The sequence below is a fragment of the Caretta caretta genome, chromosome 19 (assembly GCF_965140235.1).
Source record: "Caretta caretta isolate rCarCar2 chromosome 19, rCarCar1.hap1, whole genome shotgun sequence".
Taxonomy (NCBI): Eukaryota; Metazoa; Chordata; order Testudines; family Cheloniidae; genus Caretta; species Caretta caretta.
This window is the reverse complement of record NC_134224.1, coordinates 2,712,760-2,737,908: the sequence shown is the minus strand read 5'-3', so window position 1 is coordinate 2,737,908 and position 25,149 is coordinate 2,712,760. Positions and strand designations below refer to the sequence as shown.

Below are 25,149 nucleotides of genomic sequence, written 5' to 3'. Positions count from 1 at the left end.
AGAAAATAATGATGATGATGATGATGATGATAATAAGTATATAAAAAATGTCAGGGTCCGTTCAAAAGTATCTGGCGGCCTGGATTTGGCCCAGTCCACCTACTGACTACCCCGACCAGTGCCACTGTTACAGACGGAGATCGGAGAGCTAACGCAACCTTCTGCATTGTGATTCCAGCAATGCTCCCCTCCCTGTTTAGGGGGCGTGCTGTGGAGGGCAAGGGTCCTCCTGACAAGAAGACACAAGGGAAGTGAAGGGACAAGAGAAAGTGGGAGTTGAGGAGAAAGGCAACTGAAGGGGAAGCGTGCTGAGGCCTGGGGGAAAGGAGCTGGCTGTCAGAGCAGGAACAAATTCTCCTATGTGCCCACTCGGCAGGACAGCTGGTTATCTGCCCACCACAATCAAATCCTCCCTATATCTCAACACCGTGTGAAATAAGCTCACCACCACGCTACATTCTTACCTCTTGTGGGGTTTCTGGGTTAGTCACCTGGTCATCAATATCAGGCACCACTTGCAAAGGGCCACTTAGTGAGGACGTGGACTGCCTGGGGCGTGGAGAACACAGCGTATTAGCAATTTATGGCACAGACACACCAGAGTCATGAAGCACACAGACACGGTACATCCCACCTGCCATGGAGCGCCTCAGTGCGGTCACTGCAGCTCCAGCCAACCAGGCCTCTCTAGGTGCCTCGCAGACTGCAGCCAAGGAAGACGCTACTTCACACTCTTGGTTTTTGCCAGTGCTCCAAGCAGGATGTGGCACTCTTACCACCTTGTTTAGGCAGAAATGAAAATAGCCCGTGCTCCAAAACCGGCTGCGCCTGACTGCTGACCCACCGGGTGTCCACTCTAGCTCCAGGCTTAGGGGCACTTCGCAGCAGAGACTCTGCATTGTGCAGCTGGGGAGTCACATGGGGGTAATTCGAATGAATTGCTGGGGGGGGGGGGGGGAGAGGGGAGAGAAGAGGCAGAGACTGCTGCTGGAATGGGCCCTTGGCTAGGGGCTGAGACAGAGGAGCTTCCTCCTGCTCAGTACATGCATAGTTCTAGAGTCAGATTTATCCTTAAATGGCATCCCTGTCCCCCCCATGATTACATACTCTAATTTAGAACAAACATCTAACCCGTACCCTTTTCCAGGGCTCATGCCTGGTTTTACTTAGTTGGACTTCAGATTGCTGGTTACAATCTGTGGGCCGCCAAAGTCTCAATGGCAACATATTCCTGTTGCACAAGCGAGGTACACCTGACCCCCAGGAAGCACAAACTCCCCATTCTTCTGAAGCTTGGAGCACTCACCACGATGCTATGATGGAGCAGAGGGATTCCAGTACTTCGGAGGCTGTGAGACGCTGCTGCGGATCCAACACCAGCAGTTTTCGGATCAAGCACACAGTGTTTTCAGAAACCCGCCCATCTCTGCCAGAGAAACATGCCGTCAGAGCAAGACAAAGGCCATGATGGTTACACAGCCCAGAGATTGCTGAATGTGGGAGGAATAGCTGGGGGCTGGTGTGGGGCAGTGGATGGGAGAGCAGGGCAGTGGACAGGAGAGCAGGGGCTGTGCTCTGATTCACCAGAGCTCAAAATTAACTACTGGGTTTGATTTCCTTCCATTTTATTTCCATGTGTTTCCTTGTTCAAGCTGGGGACAGCAGTGCTAGGGCCTTGCTCACATTTCGAACAAGGTGTCAGAGTACAGTTCCTGCATCCTTGTAGGCCACTGTATGCTGGGACACTTGCACCCAGCACCACTGACCCCCAGCGCCTTTCGCTAGCTGAAGCTCCCACAGCCACTGTTACACGTGCACTAAGGGCTGGGAGCACCAGGGGCTGGGTCACTCACTCAGGGATGGTGTACTCGGCAGCCTTGATTTTGCGGAAGAGCTCCTGAGGTATGCTGTCATAGAAGGGAAACTGGCCGTACAGCATGGTGAAGAGCACCACGCCCAGTGCCCACATATCGCTAGGTTTCCCACGATATGGCCGACCTGGAGAGAGGAAGGGACAAAAGCAGGTCACGCGATGCTGCGACCTCGGTGTCTCATTCAGTGTGGCACAGCACAGGAACTGTCTCCCAAGCAAGTTCTTCTTTCAGAATTAGATCAGCATGAGGAGAACCCTTTGGATCCTGAGCTAGCCAGCCACCTTTCAAAGGAGTGTCCATTAAGACAATGCATGCAGTGTGCATGTGAACTCCTCTCTGCAGGACACACACTGATGGGTAAGAAGTCAAGCTGTTCTCTAGCTGAAGCCTTCTCCCATCTGTGGGGAAAAGTTATTTACCACAGGATCTTGAGATTACATTACATTTTCAAGTTCTCATAGCCTGACACCGTGCAGCACTTCACAGGAGCTTGGGATGTGGCCTATCCTGTTCTCTAAAGCTGCAGGTTCATATTCTGGTACTGCTCATGCAGCCCTTCCTTTGCCCGGAAGCAGACAGAATGAGTATCTTGAACCCATCTGGGGTTCCTCTAAAGTCCTGTCTCCTCTACATCCACACCAGGGATGGCCTGGGGGCATTTCTTTTGTTCCCCACTCCACTGCCATGCACTGATGATCAGTGTCCACCACACCAGGTGCTGCAAGTGTTGGGCAAAGTACTCTTGGGTGTGTTTTGCTCCAACTCGGGTTCATAAGGTTCAGAGGAATTTGATTGTTGGCAATAGTGAAACGACAGAAGACTAAAGATCCCTGCAATGAGAAGCGGGGGTGGGGGGCTGGGAAAAGAGTCTGGAAAAACATCCACATCAGGTCAGCACCAATCTGAAAGCTACAGGCCCTATCGCCTGGCTGTATAGGACACATCACCATTCATGTGGAGGTGCAGACTCCCAAGCTTGTCACATATGGCTCTGATGCACCCAACTGAGCTGACATGCCTCAGCCCTTAGGTGAGATCTGAAATAGATGGTTGCTGAAGTCTGACATTACGAGGCACAGCTCAGAGAACCTCTCCCCCATGCCTCAGCATCCTGGGAACCCTTCACTGCAGCCCCCATGGCTCTCTGGAATCCGCTAGAGGGAACTGCTGCTTTAGAATCCCTGCAGTCACCTCATCAATCAAGCACGTAAGAGCTTGCAGGAGGTTGAACATTAAGCTCCTGTTGCTGTACCACAGCACAGGATTAAGGGAACGACTTCCGCTGAGTCACCAGTGAGTCACCGCTGCAGCATTCCCTATCGGTACTAATTATTCTTTGCTTTGTGCAGCTCAAGAGGCACCTCACCCCCCTCCTTGCTTGCCGACTTCTCCTGCAGTGAGATTTTGTCAGCCATGAAATTCAGTCCATCTCTTAGCAGGAGACAGCTCCTTCGAGAGCCCTAAAACAAGGAGTAATCATCCCTGTGTCTTTAGCTCCCCCTCACCCAGGAATATTAGACATGCAGACAGAGGGAGGCTCCACCACACCAAGAACAGTCTCTTTGAAACTAAATGAACATCTAGTTTGGAAGGAAAATCTGATGGCCTTGGGTCTTGTCTGCTGCCAGGCTCAGAGGATACTGTGGCTAAGGACTGAGTGGTTCCCGAGCTGCATTCTTACTGCAGGCTCCAGCCTGAGTCTCCTGGGTGTGTAGAGCTGAGGCGTGGAAGGGTTACACACACCCTTCCCTTTCACAGGACGGGCTCGGAAGGTGCTCATGCCAGAGGGATGCATCCCAGAACCACAGAGCGCTTTTGCCTGGGTAGGTCTGCCGTCGGTGCCTCAGCTATGGGCTGTCCCAATATACAAGGCTTTATCCTGCAAGGCCCTTAGCATCCTCTATTCCAGGGAAGTCAGTGTGACTGGAGGGTGCCCAGAACCTTGCAGGGCTGGACCTACAGATGTGTCATCCTCAAATTTGGCAACAAGGGAGATTTTAGAAAAGCAAAGAAATGCTCCTAATAGCACTATGCAGCCACGAGTGGCAAGGTCAGGCATGGCCTGGGCCCAGACCGGATTACTGCAGAACCCCACTGATGAGTGGGGAGAAGCCCCAGCTTGGTAAAGCAGGAGGGCTGGAGACAGCAGCAGGGAGTTCCAAGAAGCCTCCATCACAAAGAGCAGCCAGTTTTGCTCAGACTGCCCCAGTGCCCTGAAATGTACTTAACTCACCCCACCCACTTGGGCACAGGAGCTCACAATACCTCGAGAAGCAGGAGAGACCTTACAGGCCTGCACAGCTCTCAGCAGGTTCCTGCCTGCGATTCTCTCTGCACAGAGGCCCTGGGCATTTGCTGGCTTAGGACAGATACTGTGTAACATGGAGCCATGGGGCTTTGCCTTCCGGAGGCTCACTGGGCTCCTCTGTACCAGGCATTGAGGGGAGAGGATAAGATGAACAAAATTAAAAATTTGCCCACCTTTCCCCTGTCCCCCCATCGATCTCTGTACTCGCCCGCAATTGAGTCAAGCAGCAGCCAGGCATGTAGCTAGTCACTACACTCTAGTGCCAAGCTCCACGGCAAATGATGCCCCTGGATTACAGCTGACCAAACAATGCAGGGCTCACTTCTCACATGCTGGCCTGCTACAATGCTAGAGATCTCAGATGTCGCATAAGATAATGACAGGGCCTTAAAACAGACCAAATGGCCCAGGGATTTCCAGAAGCTGGCTGTATCTCAGGATCAGGGCCTGGACACAGGCAGTGAGGCACCCATGGGAAGCAGACACTCCAGAGAGCTCTCCAATTTCCACCTCACGGCTGCGTGGATTTGTCTCTTCCCCCACCCACGCAGGATGAAGCCAGGGAGAAGAGACTTAAGCCTTGCAGGCAGGACTAAGAGGTGCCTGCCGACAGGAAGAACACAGACCATGGGGAGAGACAGAGAGGGGAGCCTGTGTCTGCAGGTTTTGCTGCCTCCTGGAACATAAAAAGCCATTTGTATTGATACTTTAAGAGGGGTCCAACAGAGTTTGCAGACCAAGGGAGGTCTCCTAGCAGAAACAGGCAGGTGCCAAAACACACAGAAGTCAAGCTCTCTCAGGGTAGTTGGCAAACACCAGCTTGAGCCAGGCCTTGAACGAGCCAGGGCTGACTCCGAAGCCTTTCAGAAGCAACACTGAACGTCCCGGCTCACTAAGCCCCGTTCTCTCTAGGCACAAACAGCTCAGCCGTAGCGGCACAGACTTGGGATTCCAGCTGGACACGCTGCGATGCGCCAGGTACCCTAAACGCTCTAAAGTCGCAGATCACTAGGTACTGGCAGTGCAGTCACTGCCTAGTCAAGCACAACCACCACCTCCTAAGCTGCTGCCGGTTCAGAGGCCGGGACGTTGGCAGAGTCCCTTACCCAGCACAAAGTGCCCACGGGATCTTTAGTTTCCACCAGGGCAGCCCCTGGAGACTAAGCAAAAGGGAGCTGTGTAACATCAAACAGCACAGCCTGGGGCGAGTGCTACTCCTACGGTGTCAGAACTGACTTAGCCCTGGTTCTTGTGTGGGGTGTGCACCCATCACCCAGCTAAGCTGCACAGACCCCTCGTGGGACAGAATTAAGACTGAGAGCACAAGAGCTTGTCTATACATGGAATTCATCAGGGTTCCTGACCAACTCCATGTGTGGACATGCTGATTTCAGAGTCAGAGAGCATTGTTCCAGTGTAGCTTAACCCAAGAATTACAAACACTCTTCCCTTCCCCTCCCAGTGGAAAACAGACTAGCTCTCATATTAGTGGGTAAGAGGATCTTAGAGGTATGTTACATCTGGGAACAAGGGCTAGGCAGAGTTCTCTTCCAGGAACAAGAGCAGCATACAGATAAAACAAAGCTGACTACACAGGCAGGAGCTGTGAACTCCCACTGAGGAAGGAAAGGGATTGCCTACCACTGAGAACGTCTGGGCTGATGTAGGCGGGGCTCCCTCGCTGATCCTTCAGCAGGTCGTCTTCGCTCACTAGGTGCTTTCCAAGACAGAAGTTTGTTATGGTTATTCGGTGAGTCCTGGGGAGGATTACAAGGCATTAGTGAGCAAGGAGAGCCAGGTCAGGAGCCAGACAGTGTTGATTCCCTTGGTTCACACTAAGGCAGAAACAACTATACTTCTTTGCAGGAAGTCAGTAAAACACCAAGCAAAGGCTAGTTTTACACTGGCAGCCGTGGTTATAAACCCAGTCCATTCTGAAGGAGAGCCGTTCTAAATATGCCAAAACAGGACTTGGCAACGTATTTGCAAGAGGCAAAGTGCCCAGCTGGACCTCTGTGTTGGGCTTTAAAATCTCTGGTTTCAGAGTAGCAGCCGTGTTAGTCTGTATTCGCAAAAAGAAAAGGAGAACTTGTGGCACCTTAGAGACTAACCAATTTATTTGAGCATAAGCTTTCGTGAGCTACAGCTCACATGCATCCGATGAAGTGAGCTGTAGCTCACGAAAGCTTATGCTCAAATAAATTGATTAGTCTCTAAGGTGCCACAAGTCCTCCTTTTCTTTTTAAAATCTCTGCCACCTCTTGTGAGCAGTAAGAAATGGCAGCTCTCTCATTTGAGAAGTTGACCCTCTTTCCCCCCACCTCCCCATCATTCCACAGACCCATCTCCAAACAAGCACTACACTGCACCAGGGTTTCACAGCACACAACCAGGCATTCATGGATACTCTTTCCATGAAAGTACCCAGTGTGCAGGCAATGGTCAATCAATAACTAGGGGTTTCTTTAGGGATAACTGTTTTTAGGTAAAGAGGATAAGAACTTTAGATATACACATTTTTCACACTAAAATACCCTTGTTTCTACAGGATTTCCTGATCTGATTTAAGAAATTCTTTCAGAGTTAAGCTCATTATGAAATTAATTACCTCCATGTTACTTTCAACAGTCACTTGAACAATTTAAGAATCTTAACATAAAACTCAAAGGATAGAGGCCAAAGCCACTGTCTGGAAATGACACTATTATACCCTGGGAAAAAGAAATGGAGTACTCGTGGCACCTTAGAGTCTAAACACCGAGCCTTTTACAGAGCTAGCAAAGCTTGGATCTGCCATCTTTCCACAGCGTGTCTCTTGATATTCCACTTTCAGTCTCTCTTGACAATAGTCTAATGGGAGTCTCTTGAACATCAGTCTTGTTTCTTAAATAAAAGTAATGAGGAAACTCCCCATTGCCAACCCACACTTGATTTTGTTTGATTCTTCTAATATTTCATGGATAATTTTGACTGACTTAATCCAGAAATATTAGAAGAATCAAACAAAATCAAGTGTGGGTTGGCAATGGGGAGTTTCCTCATTACTTTTATTTAAGAAACAAGACTGATGTTCAAGAGACTCCCATTAGACTACTGTCAAGAGAGACTGAAAGTGGAATATCAAGAGACACGCTGTGGAAAGATGGCAGATCCAAGCTTTGCTAACGCTGTAAAAGGCTCGGTGTTTAGACTGACACAAAGATGTTCAGGGTTGCTTGGCTTTCTTTAGGCACTGAAATCTGATCTGATCTGTGAATGTAGAATCAAGCTGCTGCACTGGCTACTTTGGGGGTGGCTTGAGCTAGCCAGAGGTTTTCATGCAGGGATCGGTTTCCGAGGTGACAACGGCTGCAGTTTTTTCATTAACCTAGGAACGCGATGCCTGTGGTCTGGATTTTATCAAGCAATAGTCAGCCAACTCCACTGCTGCAGCCAACAGAGAAAACATGGGTTTCTACAACAGGCATCTTTCGGTGCCAGAGAACATTTCTGATCAGCCCAAATCACTGGCCCTCTCCACAGCAAGCTACTCAAAAGCTTACCTTCCTGCCCAGTTTCAACGGCTCATTGCTGTAGAAGATTCAGTGAGTTTCTCTCTCTTCAGTTAATGGCATTCTTGCCATAAAACTCATTGTTTTTGACAAGAGTAAACCTAGCATATATTTGCTAAAACAGTTCTTTATAGCCAAGCATCTTGGTGTCACTTCAAATGTCTTTCCCTTCTTGCTAGTAAGGGATGCATGTGCGCAAACCTGACTATGGTTTGGTGCTGCCCGCGCCGGCAGCATGTGACATTTGGAGCAAGGAGCCAGTTCTGCAAGGACCCCTACAGAAGTCTCATTTTGCCTCTTTCCAGCAACCAAATGAGTTAAACAGAAAGCTTATCCTGCAGCTGTGATCATTAAACACAATACAGGGAATGCAGCTCCTTGCACTGAAAGCCACCAACTGTTGCAGGGGAACAACTGAATTCAGTCAGGGTAGGTAAAGACTTTTCTGTTTGTGTTCAAATAGGAATTGGGGGCTGAGTAGGCTCGTACACGCAGCCAGCATGTGTCTAGAGATTCTGCATGGGAGCAGAAGGCTGGTATTGGGAGAGCTGAGCATAAGACTTTAGATTCCCACAACTTCTCTCTGATCACACCACCCAACAAGAAAACCAGACAGCACCAAATCACCGTCCAGTGAATCAGACCAGCTGCAGGGAAAGATGGTTAAGAAATGTGCCCTCTTGGCTTCTAGCTCAGGGTACAACAGTAGAAGAAATGTGCAAGTGTAGTACGTGTCATTCCTGAAACTGCTTGATATAGAACTTCCATCTAACAATCAGCGGTTCAGTAACACACTGACTGCCCAGGCCCCCATAGCCCCAACATGAACTACTGAGAATATGACCACTATTTGCACCCCAAATCAAAGCTTTAGAAATCTGAAACTGGATAAAAGACATTAATTCTGTGCACTTCTGGAAAGTACCTCCAAGGCACGATGCAGGAGACATGGATGGCCAAAGACACATGAAGCACTAAGAAGAAAATTCTACATGTGGACATTGGAAGCAAGATAGGGACAACACAGTAGCAAGGCAACATAAGATTAGTCTACCAAAATACTTTTAAACAGCCTTCACAAAGCTAATGGAAGCACATGCAGAAGTGATGCTCAATGAGTGCCCATTTCCCTGACAAAGTTTGGATATAAGTGAGCGTCTGAAATGCTCCACAGCTTGTACGCTGACCACAATATAGACTGTGCAGATGAACTATTGTACGAAGGTGCTGCCATGGGGTAATGAGAAGAGAAGTGGAATAGAAAAGCAGTGTAATCTGAATCAAGTGGAAACACATTCCCCTGGCATCTTGCCAATTCTGGTGAAAGTTGTGACTGATTAAGCTATTTTAAAACATTGTCACTAAAATTTTGAACTCTAAAAGTTACTGTGAAAATCACGTCAGCTTAGTAAAGTGGTAACTCAACAACTTAGATGGCCATTTCACTTTAAACATGTGCATTTTAAACACTGAATGTTGAACTAATAAGTTCAATGAGGTATTTTAAGTAATGGAGCTCATGTTCTGGGAGGACATGTGTGGCTAAAAACGATGAGAGACTAAGAGCAGAAAGAACATGAATGTTTCTTCAAGTCAATTTATGTTTTGATAGGAATACCCTAACACTGATGCACAAAGGGAAATTCTTAAAAGGCTTGAGAAGTCACCAGCTAAGTTTGTCTTGTTAAGACAAGACTAGATTTTTGGGACAACTAAAGAAAGACCAACAAGGCCGACTGTACGTCGGGATAAAGCAGCATGCTGTGTTAGATACTACTATAGGATTGCAGCATTCAGAACTGAGCCACTGGTTGCTCAATTAAAGTCCAGTTTTGAATGAGTGTCAGAAAACAAGATTAACTCAAAAGATCCTCCACGTTCTTTTGGCAGACTTTAAGCTTTACTTGGTTACTGAGTCACTGGTGACCAGCTCTTACAGTTTAACTGCAGAGAAATGATGGCTTTATTCCCTCAAAGCAGTCAATCCCATTCCAACAGGACTGGGAGAGAGAAATAAACGAAGATTTGCATCAGCGCCGTTTGGTTTGAATGAGTCACGCTTCAGTTATGAGCATTTTGGCTGATGCTCTGTTTTCTTCTTTTCTAGGAACTTGGGTTGCACCTCCCACCCATAAAAATGAAGGGAAGCTGTGCCAAGCTCCCTGGAACAGGAGAGTTCACTTTCTCCAGAGAAGGGGAACATACCTCAGTACTCAGATATTTCAGGCTGGGCAGCCCCTGTTTTTATTTTCCAAATATAACTTAAGGACCAGATCCTGCCCTCTGAGGTATGCACACTTAGCGCACAATGGCTCCAAGACAGAAAATTTTGCTGTTTGGCCAGCGGAAGAGAAATTGAAAGCCTAACTGAAATAAGTTATCAGAAGTAATTAACTCCTGGCTGATTTCCACAAAAACAAGGGCCCCATTCTGCCTTCTTTACACCCATCCAATCCCACTGTCTTCAATGGAGTAACTCAGGTGCAAATGAGGGCAGAATCAGGTCCCAGAGTTTAAGCAACTTCAAACCAGTTGTGAAAGAAGCAGCAGCAAAATGCAACTGAAGCTGAAAAGGGAGTCAGCACAACAACAGAATGAAGGCAGGTCCTGTCACAAGGCAACAGGCTAGGAGCACCCATCCTGCAAGGAAAAATGAGGAAGAGCAAACAGGTGCCTGATGTCAAATACAACTTGGGGGAGAGACAGAAGAGTCATCTTAGCCAGTGCAGAACTGGCTGAACACAGATTTTTAAAAGGACCACTCAGAAGGCTCCTAGGCTGAATATAGAGTGTGGTGCTAGTGAGAAATGTGACCATGTGAATATGGAACCAATTTCTAGCTCCCTACACATCTTGGGATCTGACTGCACTTTACTGACCACACTTTTACTCCCATTAGCCCTGCAGAACCAACAGGATTCTATTCTGCCTTGTGCAACCCAACTACAGAATCTTTGTTACTAGTGATGAGGTAAGAGGCATTAAAGTTGTTGCATTTTCAGACTGAGGCAGAATTTGGTGTCAGTTACCAAAAAATCATCTGATTTGTAAACCGAGCAAGTTTTTGCCCTGTAAATCAAAAAATGAAAACCTGCAAAGTAAATGTAAAATTGACTGCAGATTATAACTGCTCTTTAAGGGGGAATCTTGCATTAATGCAATGCTTTTTATATCCTGCTGTAGCCTAGGCCTGCATTAATCTATAATGAGGAGTGGATCTTATAAAGCTAGTTTGATCTGAGCTATATCTAACATGAATAATCCCAGGAGAGTTACAGTTTAGTATCCCATACATCCCAACCCCCACAAAAACCCAGGCACTTTAGACTTGTCACACCATCATCTCTTTTCTATGCTAACTTGCATTTTGTCTTTACTAGTAAAATCCCAGGAAGACAGACAATAACTACTAGCTTACAGGTAAAGCCAGCATCTGTTCCCTTCTCTCTTCAATGGCCTACCAAGATAAACTCCATTTCCCAATCCAGTCCCTACCCACTCTCCAGCCTGCAGAAAGGAAGCAGTTTAGAGCTTAAGGCCAGAAGACTGATGTGATAGTTTGGCCTCCTATCCAGCACAGGCCATCAAACACCACCCGCACACTTATGTTCTCCTTGCTATATACTTTTTCTTTCATAGATTTGTAGAGTTTAAGGCCAGAAAAGACATTAGGATCATCTAGTCTAACTTTGTCTTAACACTGGCCATAGGTTATTCAAAGGTTTTATCCTGCCTTCTATAAAGAATGAAAAAAACCCTTAATTGTTTGGCAGTAAGGATGAGATTTTCATTGACTTTGCTCAGGAAGCCTCAGAATTAGTAGAGGCTGATTACCCATTTGAATTAGAAACTGAAAACTGATCTGCAATAACTCTGCCATGTGTATTAGCAGCCTCCTATGTAAAAGCTAAGAATGGAAATTTCAGGCTCAAGTCCATCTAGAATTAGGGTATGAAATTCAATCTGGATTATTTGTTTACAAAGTCAAGTTAGACAACTTTTGTTCCCTCCCGCCTCTCACAAACCGTACTTCAAAGGCACTGCCATCAAGATGCAACTGATGGACAGGGACCTGCAATGTAATAATTTAGGAACACTGTATGTGACCTGGTCAGAGAGATTAAGTTATTATAGATTGGTTACTCTCCTGTCTGAATGCATGGATCTAGTTTAACAAGGGGCTGTGGGAAAAGCAAGCAGGAAAACAACTAGCTATAAATAATCAGCCTCCCAGTAAGGGTTAAGGGGCAAAATTACAGGACAATGGCCTACTTCTGGGCCTGAGTGACAGCTCTTTCTGCCAATGCTGGGAACAAAGAAATCAAAGGACACCGAAAAGCCTCTGTCAGGAGAGGAAGTGGGGTCAATTGCCAAGGGCTGTTCCTGGTAAGAACAAAGACAGGTCCTGTGAGAGTTGTGGGAGTGTCAGAGAAGTTGGGGAATGGGGAACTCTGAGGAAGAAGATGTGGGCATGCCTATAGACTAGTTAATGTTTTCAGATATTTTCTTTTATACGCTTTTGTTCGAAACCAGGGTTCAGGCAACCTTTCAGAAGTGGTGTGCCAAATCTTCATTTATTCACTTTAATTTAAGGTTTCACGTGCCAGTAATACATTTTAACATTTTTTAGAAGCTCTCTCTAAGTCTATATATTATATAACTAAACTATTGTCGAATGTAAAGTAAACAAGGTTTTTAAAATGTTTAAGAAGCTTCATTTAAAATTAAATTAAAATGCTGATCTTACGCCACCGGCCTGCTCAGCCCGCTGCCAGCCTGGGGTTCCGTTCACCTAGGCTGGCGGCCAGAACCCCAGACTGGCAAGGGACTGAGCGGGGCCTGCAGCCGGGACCCTGGCTGGCAAGGGGCCAGCAGCCAGAACCCCAGACCGGCAGTGGACTGAGCGGGGCCGGTGGCCAGGACCCCAGACCGGCAGTGGACTGAGCAGCTCAGCCCGCTGCCTGTCTGGGGTTTCGTCTGCCAGCTCCTGCCAGCCAGGGTCCCGGCTGCCGGCCCCACTCAGCCCGCTACTGGTCCAGGATCCCGGCCCTGCCCACATATAGTGGGTACCTACCTTCTCCCTGGTTCTAACCCATTCTCTTCCTCTCTCTCTCTGCACTGAGCTGAGCGTGGGAGTGCACTGAGCACAGTGCTGGGGGTGAAGGAGCAGGCTGGGGGTTGGGGTGTAGGGTCTGACCAGGAGCTAGAATGAGGGAGGGGGCTCAGGGTTGGGGCCGGAGATTTGGGGGTGTAGTGCTTACCTGGGCAACTCCCATTTGGTGCGAGGAGTGCAGGTGGGAATGTGGGGGCGTGGGGTGTAGGAGCTCCCGCTTGATGCTCAGGGTGGGGGTGGGAATGTGGGGAGTGCAAGAGTCAAGACATGGGGTGTGTAGGGGGGCTGGGTATGTGAGGGGGTGCAGGAGAGTCAGGGCAGAGGGCTGGGGGCATGTGAGTGGGGTGCAGGAGTCAGGACAAAGGGTTGGGGGGCTGGAGTCAGGGCTGGGTGTGTGTGAGGGGGGTGCTGGGATCAGGGCAGAGGGCTCGGGTCGTGGGAGTGCTCCCAGCCCCCTGCCCAGAGCAGCTCAAGGCAGGGGGCTGGAGGGGATATGCCTTGATTCCACCCCCCTACCCCAAAGCCCTGTCCCCACCTCGTCTCTGCCTCCTCCCCAGAGCAGCGAGCATGCTGGGACTCCGCTTTGCTTCTCCCCCTCCTTCCCAAGGGCCATCAGCTGATCAGCAGCCGGGAGGGAGGAGGAGGAGGGGCAAGAACCCAGGCAGGACTTTTAATGGCATGGTGTTGCCTGCCGGGCTGAGCAACTTTTAATGGCATGGTGTTGCCTGCCGGCAGCGGGCTGAGCGAGGCCAGTGGCTGGGACCCGGCAGGCAGAAGCGTGCCATTAAAAATCAGCTCGCGTGCCATCTTTGACACCTGTGCCATAGGTTGCCGACCCCTGTTCTAAACAAACTACCTTGCTTTAAGAAGGCTGTCTGATCATGACTCCCAGAGGGAGCAGAACTGCAGGCACGGCATCTGCTGAGGTAATCACACGTGATCAGAGGACAGTGGCCCCAGGGCCTGGTCTCAAGAGTGGGAGAACAGCAGGACTCCATCTGGAGACAGAACAGCCCAAGGCCTGGGAGGAGATGCACTTCAAGAGACCAGGAGGGGTAAAAGCTGCAGTTTGCCTATCATTGTCACAATTCCCAGGCTCTGAGGGCAAGATCCAGTCACAGGAGTAATGCTCAGTTCTTACACAGGGACTTTCATCTGCAAATCTCAAAGCACGTGACAAACATTAAAACTCAACACTGCCAATTGGCGTCATCCACATTATACAGGTGGGCAAACCGAGGCACTGCTCAGTAGCAGAGCTGAGACTAGAACTCAAGAGTCTGCATGCCCGACCTCTAGACCACAGGCTAACCGCTTGTTGTGGGCAGTGGAAGTACATTGGGGGGAACTGAGATTGGTTGGCTCTGCTCACTTTTGGGGGACCTCTAAGAACAGAATTTTGGCAGGGCAGGGGACAACAGACAAAAGATTAAACTGTTCCTTTCCTCTCACCATCTCTGGAATAGCAGCCATGTGTGAACTTAATGATCTGCACACCTCTGTAACCCATGAAGGAGACGTCTGCTAGAAAGGAAATCCCTTAAGGAAGCACCACAAAACAGATGCAAAAAGAAGGAATGACTTACCTTTTGTTTAGCACCATGTTTCCTAGTTTCAAGTCTCTGTGCACAATATTTTTCTGTAAGACAGATTCCATATTAGATCAGATGATATCATATGAACACAAGCATCCTTAGAATGAGTTCAATTCTGGCCCCAGCACTCAGAGGATACAAGCACTAATCTTATTTTAGAGACTGCATCATCCTCTGACTAGAAGAATATTAGAGGCAAATGCTCACACTTCGCCTGTTGAATTTGTTATTGTGATATACAATCCAAGAGCTATTCCAGCACACAAGCAGCCTATGGAAGGTAAAGCCGACAATGCAGAGATAACAGCTGGATCCGTCTACGTTCAAAATAGGAACGTACATGTCTGCAAACATTGCCGAGGCCCCGTTTGGTACTTTTCACTTGGTTCTGGGGGCCAACAGCCGTAAAGAAGGTTGCCTACACCCAAATAATATAACGCTAACAGTCAGATGTCTCGGGCCCTACATCTAATGAGCTTGGTGACACCCCAATGAAATTCAAAGTGTTAATTTGCCACTGAGGGTGTATCCAGTGCTCTAGCCCTGCTCTGTCTGCTCCACCCTTGTTGCCAGGGTTCAAAACCGCAGTATACGAATCCTGCTAACTCAGGCCTGCTGTACGGCACATCCGACTGCAGCTGCTGGGTCTGAGCCGCGGGCTGCCCAGCCCCGGCAATGCCCCTTTTGACTGAGAGATTCTTCTGAATGTGCATGTTTATTAGCTCACTGGCAAGGCTCTGCTAAGGGAGGCCGGATGTCACTTTTTACAGCGTAACAAGTCAGAAACCTCAGTGGAATCTATTTTTATAGCACAGTAATTTCCAGCTCATTGATCTCAAACTAGCAGCACAGGGTTTTTATCTCAGGATCAATTTTTATCTTACTTATGATTTATATTGCTTCCATGGGAAATGCTTTGGAGTGGTTCCTGGATTTGATTAGCCTCAAACCCAGAAAGTTTCTTTTTAGAATCATAGAATATCAGAGTTGGAAGGGACCTCAGGAGATCATTTTGTCCAACCCCCTGCTCAAAGCAGGACCAATCCCCAATTTTTGCCCCAGATCCCTAAATGGCCCCCTCAGGGATTGAACTCACAACCCTGGGTTTAGCAGGCCAATGCTCAAACCACTGAGCTATCCCTCCCCCCAAATTTTGTTGAGGTTAATAGTTTTGCTGTTCACCTGATTTACATCTAATCCAACTGCCCTCTCTCCTCAGCCAGTAAATGTTGTGCCAGCAACAAACAACCTGGGAGAGAGGTGATGCTCTGGTATGGCTCAGAATACTGAGCCTTGTGTAGAGCTTAATGTTTTAAAAGGATTGTGTTATTGGAAAAGAGCTGAGACATCCATCCTTTGTAATCCTTCTGTTGTTTTTATGAAGTCCAGGATGCTAATTTGGGATGAAACTCCCTCAAGACATGTGCACAGGCTACATGGAGACCGTACCTTGTGTAATGCTTCCACCACTCGTACCACATCGTAGAATATAACAACAGTCTCCCGTTCGCTGAGTCTCTTCTCTTTAATGACATAATGCTGCAAGTTGATTAAATCTGCTGTCTTGTCACTGAAATCGTGAGCACAGAGACAGTCTAAAACAAGGCAAATGCGCTTCCTCATCTTCCTGACCATTCTGTTGGTTTCCAGATCTTCTATGATTTCACAAGTTCGGTCCTGCAGTGGCAGAGGGAGGCAAGGAATGGAGTTTAAATAAATGGTCTAGTTTGCACATGCAGGGGACATATGTATTAGTTTGGAACAGAGCATTAGAGAATAATATGGCCTTTTAGATAGTTACAATAAAGAAATAAGGAAAGCACAGATAAGAGATTACCTGGGACACACTCATTTGGTTTAAGATTAGCAACTATAGGGCTTAGTCTGCATTTCCTGGCCTGAGTAGTGAAGAACTGATACAGTGAGAATACGCTCAACTAGCATGGGTACTCAACCCAAGCAAAACCTACATCAAATGCCAGCATGCTCAGAAACCAGACACAGGACTGTAACTGTAATGTAGCTGAAACAACAAGGAGTCCTTGTGGCACTTTAGAGACGAACAAATTTGGGCATAAGCTTTTGTGGGCTAGAACCCACTTCATCAGATGCATGGAGTGAAAAAATAAAATTAAGCAGAATATATATTATAGCACATGAAAAGATGAGAGTTGTCTTACCAAGTGGGGGGGGGGGGGTGTCACTGCTAATGAGCCAATTCAATTAAGGTGGAAGTGGCCTATTCTCAGCAGTTGACAAGAAGGGGTAAATACCAAGGGAGGGAAAATTACTTTTGTAGTGCTAACGAGGCCCGTGCAATCAAGGTGGCCCATTTCCAACAGTTGACAAGAAGATGTGAGTATTGGCAGAGGGAAAATTACTTTTTGTAGTGACCCAGCCACTCCCAGTCTTTATTCAGGCCTAATTTGATGGTGTCCAGTTTGCAAATTAATTCCAGTTAATATAGCTGGACCCTCTGGTTTTGTTACGGCATAGACAGAGCCTCAATCCATCGGTGATCTTCCTGATAACACCATCCTGGCTACTATGGATGTAGAAGCCCTCTACACCAACATTCCACACAAAGATGGACTACAAGCCGTCAAGAACACTATCCCCGATAATGTCACGGCTAACCTGGTGGCTGAACTTTGTGACTTTGTCCTTACCCATAACTATTTCACATTTGGGGACAATGTATACCTTCAGATCAGCGGCACTGCTATGGGTACCCGCATGGCCCCACAGTATGCCAACATTTTTATGGCTGATTTAGAACAACGCTTCCTCAGCTCTCGTCCCCTAAAGCCCCTACTCTACTTGCGCTATATTGATGACATCTTCATCATCTGGACCCATGGAAAAGAAGCCCTTGAGGAATTCCACCATGGTTTCAACAATTTCCATCCCACCACCAACCTCAGCCTGGTCCAGTCCACACAAGAGATCCACTTCCTGGACACTACAGTGCTAATAAACAATGGCCACATAAACACCACCCTATACCGGAAACCTACTGACCGCTCTTCCTACCTGCATGCCTCCAGCTTTCACCCTGACCACACCACACGATCCATCGTCTACAGCCAAGCTCTGCGATACAACCGCATTTGCTCCAACCCCTCAGACAGAGACAAACACCTACAAGATCTCTGTCAAGCTTTCTTACAACTACAATACCCACCTGCAGAAGTAAAAAAACAGATTGATAGAGCCAGAAGAGTTCCCAGAAGTTACCTACTACAGGTCAGGCCTAACAAAGAAAATAACAGAACACCACTAGCGGTCACCTTCAGCCCCCAACTAAAACCCCTCCAACGCATTATTAAGGATCTACAACCTATCCTAAAGGATGACCCAACACTCTCACAAGTCTTGGGAGACAGGCCAGTCCTTGCCTACAGACAGCCCCGCAACCTGAAGCAAATACTCACCAACAACCACATACCACACAACAGAACCACTAACCCAGGAACTTATCCTTGCAACAAAGCCCGTTGCCAATTGTGCCCACATATCTATTCAGGGGACACCATCACAGGGCCTAATAACATCAGCCACACTATCAGAGGCTCGTTCACCTGCACATCCACCAATGTGATATATGCCATCATGTGCCAGCAATGCCCCTCTGCCATGTACATTGGTCAAACTGGACAGTCTCTACGTAAAAGAATAAATGGACACAAATCAGATGTCAAGAATTATAACATTCATAAACCAGTCGGAGAACACTTCAATCTCTCTGGTCACGCAATCACAGACATGAAGGTCGCTATCTTAAAACAAAAAAACTTCAAATCCAGACTCCAGCGAGAAACTGCTGAATTGGAATTCATTTGCAAATTGGATACTATTAATTTAGGCTTAAATAGAGACTGGGAGTGGCTAAGTCATTATGCAAGGTAGCCTGTTTCCTCTTGTTTTTTCCTACCCCCCCCCAGATATTCTGGTTTAACTTGGATTTAAACTTGGAGAGTGGTCAGTTTAGATGAGCTATTACCAGCAGGAGAGTGAGTTTGTGTGTGTATGGGGGTGGGGGGGATGTGAGAAAACCTGGATCTATGCAGGAAATAGCCCGACTTGATTATGTAAAGAGTTGTCACTTTGGATGGGCTAGCACCAGCAGGAGAGTGAATTTGTGTGGGGGGGTGGAGGGTGAGAAAACCTGGATTTGTGCTGGAAATGGCCCACCTGTTGATCACTTTAGATAAGCTATTATCAGCAGGACAGTGGGGTGGGAGGAGGTATTGTTTCATATTCTCTGTGTGTATATAAAGTCTGCTGCAGTTTCCACGGTATACATCTGATGAAGTGAGCTGTAGCTCACGAAAGCTCATGCTCAAATAAATTGGTTAGTCTCTAAGGTGCCACAAGTACTCCTTTTCTTTTTGCGAATACAGACTAACACGGCTGTTCCTCTGAAACCTATCAGTTGAAACAGGTTGCTGACAAACATTTAGCCAGCAAGTGAACAATCACCTGCATCACAGCTAACATCTCTTATCAGCCAACATGTCACAGACTCAATAAATGACTTGTTTCAGAGGTGTTAACAGCCCTGCAATTGGTTCACTTAGCGATATTTAATTGCTAATTAGCAATTTACAAATTTATTTTAACATATTGAAACAGCATCTTGGAAACTTGTCTGCTTCTCCCAATTCAACAACAGACCAATTACAGAAACTGGAAAGCAGAGACGATATTCTAAAAAGGCACTTTGTTGCTTCACATTTGAAAATCAGTTTATGTTAATTAAGGGGCATGGAGCAATTCCATTTTCCTGGAGTGGGATCCAAACTCTAGGTACTACTGCTATAATTGTATCATATTAGAAGAGCCTCTTCAGACTGACACTCATGTTTCTTGTACTTACTTTAGGCTACGTCTGAATGTTAAGCAGCACAGGAAGGATCACAAGTGCACATATAAAGACCCATGTCCTGTTTTATAATCTAATATCACACATCACAAGTCTTATTTCATCAGTATTTAACACTAATTGCCTCTGCAATACACTTGCTTGCTTTAAGAGGCACCGATTAATCATGGCTAAGGCTGCGATTTAGTCACAGAGGTCCCAGAATCTGTGATTTCCGAAGACTTCTGTAACTTCGGCCAGAGCTGCTGGGAGCTTCAGGGTTCCCTGCCTCTGGGGGGAGTCCCACAGCTCCCCGCCACCACTCCTAGCCACCACGGGAGGCAGGGGGATCCGCTTCTCCCGGCCAGCAAGGGGGACCCCCACAGCTCCCTGCCCCAGCAGGGGGAATCCCTGCTGCTCCTGGCCACAGCAGGGGGACCCTCAGAGCTCCTAGCTGCCGTGGGAGGCAGGGGGGACGCCCACAGCCTGGAACTCCCATGGAGGGGGACCCTGGAGCTCCCAATTCCGCCCCTCCAAGCTGCCCAGGCTACCCATTTTGTCATGGGTATTTGTAGTAAAAGTCAAGGACAGGTCGGAGGCTTCCGTGAATTCTTCATTATTGCCCATGACCTCTCCGTGACTTTTACTAAAAATATCTAAGACAAAAAACTTAGCCTTAATCATGGCTGGCATGCTGATAATTCTCTATGCATGAGAATGTCAGTGTGAGTAGTGCATTGCTCGGAGTAGTAGTTCAGGCTCACGGCAGTTGCCACTGTCCTCAGAGAGCCTGCGAGGTGGCTGGCTGTACCTGAAAGAGCCCATGATGGTGAACCACTCCATCCTGATTGTGCAGAAGGGAAAGGAGAGAGTACTCTGTGTGCAGCAGCATCTTGCCCTGTCGCTCCTCCTGGGTTTCTATTCCTTTGTCACCCCTTTCCTCTAAGGTAAGGATCTTTGGGAAAGGAGAAAAATGCCTTATTCCTTTAGGGAAAACTGAAGTCACCCCAAATATTTAGCTACAGCTGTACATTTTCAACATTCACATGTGCATTTCACAGTTGAATGGAATTACACCAGTGCTTGACTTATGTGCTTGCCACAAAGTGTCTGAACTAACATGTGCAGAATGAATTTGATGAGCTCACAGGAAACACATTGCCATTTGCAAGCACCCCAGATCCTTTCCCCCTTTGTTGACAGAACAACAGCTCAGCTCCCCTCGTGGCAGTAGTGCACAGAGAGCTCCAGAAACCCACTGGTGTGTTAAGCACGGCTGTTTAACCCTGCTGAGAGCAGCAGCAGCTGAGGCTTTGTTTGAGAGCTAACACTTGCACCAGTGTTGCTGAACTGCTGGCAGGAAGTTTTAGCAGCCATTCCCCAGTGTATACAAGGATTTAGACTGTTGCATTCTCCCTGGATTCAGGCAGTTTCTCTAATGGAGCAAGAGTTAAAAGGTCTCAGAGGATCCGCACCCCAGGTGTGTTGCTTACCTTTAGTTGATAGAAGTCATCTGTCCCATCCTTTCTTGCCAAACACTGAACAATACTTGGCACCGGGGAGTTACCTAAACGTGGACCTACCAGCACAAAGCAGAACAGATTTGTTTTCCTGTAAGAAGCTATGACTAATTCAATGTTATGTCAATATTCAGCTGTCATACAGTTTGCATAAGTCTAAATTAAGTTCCTTTTTCAGCAGGGCATGAATATCCACAGTCAGTTTCTTCCCATAGATTGTATTGCTCTTAAGAAAACAAAGGATGCTGGATTCTGAATCTCCTTGACAATGGTCCATTTGTTCACAGAAGAGACCTTTGGCAAAACACTGCTGTGTCCAGCTGAACCTTATAGAAATACAGATTTCTGCATGCCTAAACCATATAGGTTTTACATTCGCTATCAGCAGTTGTGGCAAGGAATTCTTGAACCTCTGAACCTAGCTGCCACTCCTAAAAGGGGCTGCTCAGTTTAACAGTTTATTGAATGCACCAGAATAACCCACTGTGTTGATACCCCATCTTAACTAGCCCATTTTTAACAGATGATCCGATAGGTTTTAAAAATAGACTTCACTGGGATCTTGGGGTCATGCAAAATAACTAAAAACTATACGTTATTCAAGTGACAGCCGAGAGCTACTGGGGGAGCGGGTCAGCCTACAGGACACACAACAAGGAGAGAGCAGCCACTGTGTTACTTCAATAAACTGTGTGCGTGCTAATTTAACAGCATATTCAGAGTGAAGTGGGGTTGAACATACACCCGAGGGCTCCTTAGGGAAAACTATCCTACTTCACATTATCCTCAAGAAGAGAGTTTGCCTTTGGATACAATTTAAATATTCAGACCCCAAATCAATAAAAGCAGGGGTTCACAGTTGTGCCCCTAATGGCTGTGCTTGTCTTGCTAAACACACATTACAAACACCCTTAATTTTCCAGTTACAGGAGCTCTAAGGATTGCTGCTTTATCAACATCAGATGAAGCGAATTTTGCTAGGCACAAAGACCTAGATTACAAGTCTGCTTTGACTCATTTTATTGAATCTGTTTTCCTTAAGCTTTGCAACCATTAACATTCCACCTCATACAGCACAGGGGATGAAGAAAACCTCTTCTGCTTACCTAGGATGAAAGGGCCTGCTCTCTTGGCATTACTTCCAGAAATCCCTGTACAAAGAGCTTTTGCCTTAGCAGATGTTTCCCCAGCTCCTCTGTCTGATGCTCGCCGCTTCATCCTCAGCTCTTGAAAGACAGGGAAGATCACACTTCAGTGAGTAACAAAGCTCTTCTCCTTACACTATATCCTATCTTGCACTGGAAACCTTTTACTTGATGATGCACAGCACTTCCGCCTATTTGTGTAGTAGAAGGCAGCTCCTACTAACAAAAAGCTATGGCTCATTTACTAGTTGATTAATTGGGAGCTACAGACTTCATGCATTTCAGGAAGGTACAAGGCAGCTTCATTAGAGTGTAATGTTCCTAGATCAGTTATTTGACACATGTAATTTGGGGGGGGGGGGAGGACACTAAATAATTAAGACTTCTTTTACGGCAGAATAAAGCACATGAATGAATACATTCTAAAAAGCACCAGAAGAAACTGCCTCTGTTCCTCGAAAAAGAAAAGGAGTACTAGTGGCACCTTAGAGACTAACCAATTTATTTGAGCTCTAAAAAAATTTGAAAAGGAGTTCTTGTGGCACCTTAGAGACTAACCAATTTATTTGAGCATGAGCTTTCGTGAGCTACAGCTCACTTCATCAGATGTATACCGTGGAAACTGCAGCAGACTTTATATACACACAGAGAATATGAAACAATACCTCCTCCCACCCCACTGTCCTGCTGGTAATAGCTTATCTAAAGTGATCAACAGGTGGGCCATTTCCAGCACAAGTTTCATATTCTCTGTGTGTATATAAAGTCTGCTGCAGTTTCCACGGTATACATCTGATGAAGTGAGCTGTAGCTCACGAAAGCTCATGCTCAAATAAATTGGTTAGTCTCTAAGGTGCCACAAGAACTCCTTTTCTTTTTGCGAATACAGACTAACACGGCTGTTCCTCTGAAACCTGTCATTATGCAAGGCACTGCATTTAGCCGTATGGAGTGGAAATCTATCAACTGCATGAAAAAACTTGTGCAGATACAGACAGACATCATCTTCCTTTCCAAATTCAAACAGATGGACATCGTACCAAAAGGACTGAAGGTAAAAAATCCATTACAATCTACATACCACACAGACTATGCTGACAGCTTGTGCCTCACGCTCTCAAAGAAACTGCGGAATCACCTGATCAAGATCCTCTACAGCAAACAGGGAAAGATTAAGAATGAGCTCTCAAAAATGGATACTCTCATAAAGAACCAACCTTCCACACAAACTTCCTCGTGGCTGGATTTTACTAAAACTAGACAAGCCATTTACAACGCACACTTTGCTTCTCTACAAAAGAAAAAGGACACTAAACTTTCTAAACTACTACATGCTACAAGGGGCCACAGCAATGGTTCCCTCACCCCACCTAGCAATATTGTTAACCTATCCAACTATACTCTCAGCCCAGCAGAAGCAGCTGTTCTATCTCGGGGCCTCTCCTTCTGCCCCTCCACCCCCACGAACATGATACAGTTCTGTGGTGACCTAGAATCCTATTTTCGACGTCTCCGTCTCAAGGAATATTTCCAAAATACCTCTGAACAACATACTAATCCACAGAGGTCTCCCTGCCAACACTACAGAAAGAGGGATTCTAGATGGACTCCTCCTGAAGGTCGAAACAGCAGACTGGACTTCTACATAGAGTGCTTCCGCCGACGTGCACGGGCTGAAATTGTGGAAAAGCAGCATCACTTGCCCCATAACCTCAGCCATGCGGAACGCAATGCCATCCACAGCCTCAGAAACAACTCTGACATCATAATCAAAAAGGCTGACAAAGGAGGTGCTGTTGTCATCATGAATAGGTCGGAATATGAACAAGAGGCTGCTCGGCAGCTCTCCAACACGAGTTTCTACAAGCCATTACCCTATGATCCCACTGAGAGTTACCAAAAGCAACTACAGCATTTGCTCAAGAAACTTCCTGAAAAAGCACAAGATCAAATCCGCACAGACACACCCCTGGAACCCCGACCTGGGATATTCTATCTACTACCCAAGATCCATAAACCTGGAAATCCTGGGCGCCCCATCATCTCAGGCATTGGCACCCTGACAGCAGGATTGTCTGGCTATGGAGACTCCCTCCTCAGGCCCTACGCTACCAGCACTCCCAGCTACCTTCGAGACACCACTGCCTTCCTGAGGAAACTTCAATCCATCGGTGATCTTCCTGATAACACCATCCTGGCTAATATGGATGTAGAAGCCCTCTACACCAACATTCCACACAAAGATGGACTACAAGCCGTCAAGAACACTATCCCCGATAATGTCACGGCTAACCTGGTGGCTGAACTTTGTGACTTTGTCCTTACCCATAACTATTTCACATTTGGGGACAATGTATACCTTCAGATCAGCGGCACTGCTATGGGTACCCGCATGGCCCCACAGTATGCCAACATTTTTATGGCTGATTTAGAACAACGCTTCCTCAGCTCTCATCCCCTAAAGCCCCTACTCTACTTGCGCTATATTGATGACATCTTCATCATCTGGACCCATGGAAAAGAAGCCCTTGAGGAATTCCACCATGATTTCAACAATTTCCATCCCACCACCAACCTCAGCCTGGTCCAGTCCACACAAGAGATCCACTTCCTGGACACTACAGTGCTAATAAACAATGGCCACATAAACACCACCCTATACCGGAAACCTACTGACCGCTCTTCCTACCTGCATGCCTCCAGCTTTCACCCTGACCACACCACACGATCCATCGTCTACAGCCAAGCTCTGCGATACAACCGCATTTGCTCCAACCCCTCAGACAGAGACAAACACCTACAAGATCTCTGTCAAGCTTTCTTACAACTACAATACCCACCTGCAGAAGTAAAGAAACAGATTGATAGAGCCAGAAGAGTTCCCAGAAGTTACCAACTACAGGACAGGCCTAACAAAGAAAATAACAGAACGCCACTAGCGGTCACCTTCAGCCCCCAACTAAAACCCCTCCAACGCATTATTAAGGATCTACAACCTATCCTAAAGGATGACCCAACACTCTCACAAGTCTTGGGAGACAGGCCAGTCCTTGCCTACAGACAGCCCCGCAACCTGAAGCAAATACTCACCAACAACCACATACCACACAACAGAACCACTAACCCAGGAACTTATCCTTGCAACAAAGCCCGTTGCCAATTGTGCCCACATATCTATT

General features: G+C 47.0%; 1 protein-coding gene across 3 annotated transcripts in view; it reads right to left on the bottom strand.

Annotated features, from left to right (window-relative positions):
- Positions 1-25,149, bottom strand: part of STK40 (serine/threonine kinase 40) — a 48,805-nt gene that overhangs the window by 3,904 nt on the left and 19,752 nt on the right. For all 3 annotated transcript variants that reach the window (XM_048825723.2, XM_048825722.2, XM_048825725.2), the window contains 9 exons: positions 21,932-22,051; positions 20,799-20,884; positions 20,117-20,260; positions 15,891-16,118; positions 14,433-14,485; positions 5,824-5,939; positions 1,854-1,998; positions 1,307-1,426; positions 465-549 (listed from right to left, as the gene is read on the bottom strand). In XM_048825723.2, coding sequence (XP_048681680.1) covers positions 465-549; positions 1,307-1,426; positions 1,854-1,998; positions 5,824-5,939; positions 14,433-14,485; positions 15,891-16,118; positions 20,117-20,260; positions 20,799-20,884; positions 21,932-22,051 — 1,097 coding nt within the window. The remainder of the gene's footprint in view (positions 1-464; positions 550-1,306; positions 1,427-1,853; positions 1,999-5,823; positions 5,940-14,432; positions 14,486-15,890; positions 16,119-20,116; positions 20,261-20,798; positions 20,885-21,931; positions 22,052-25,149) is intronic.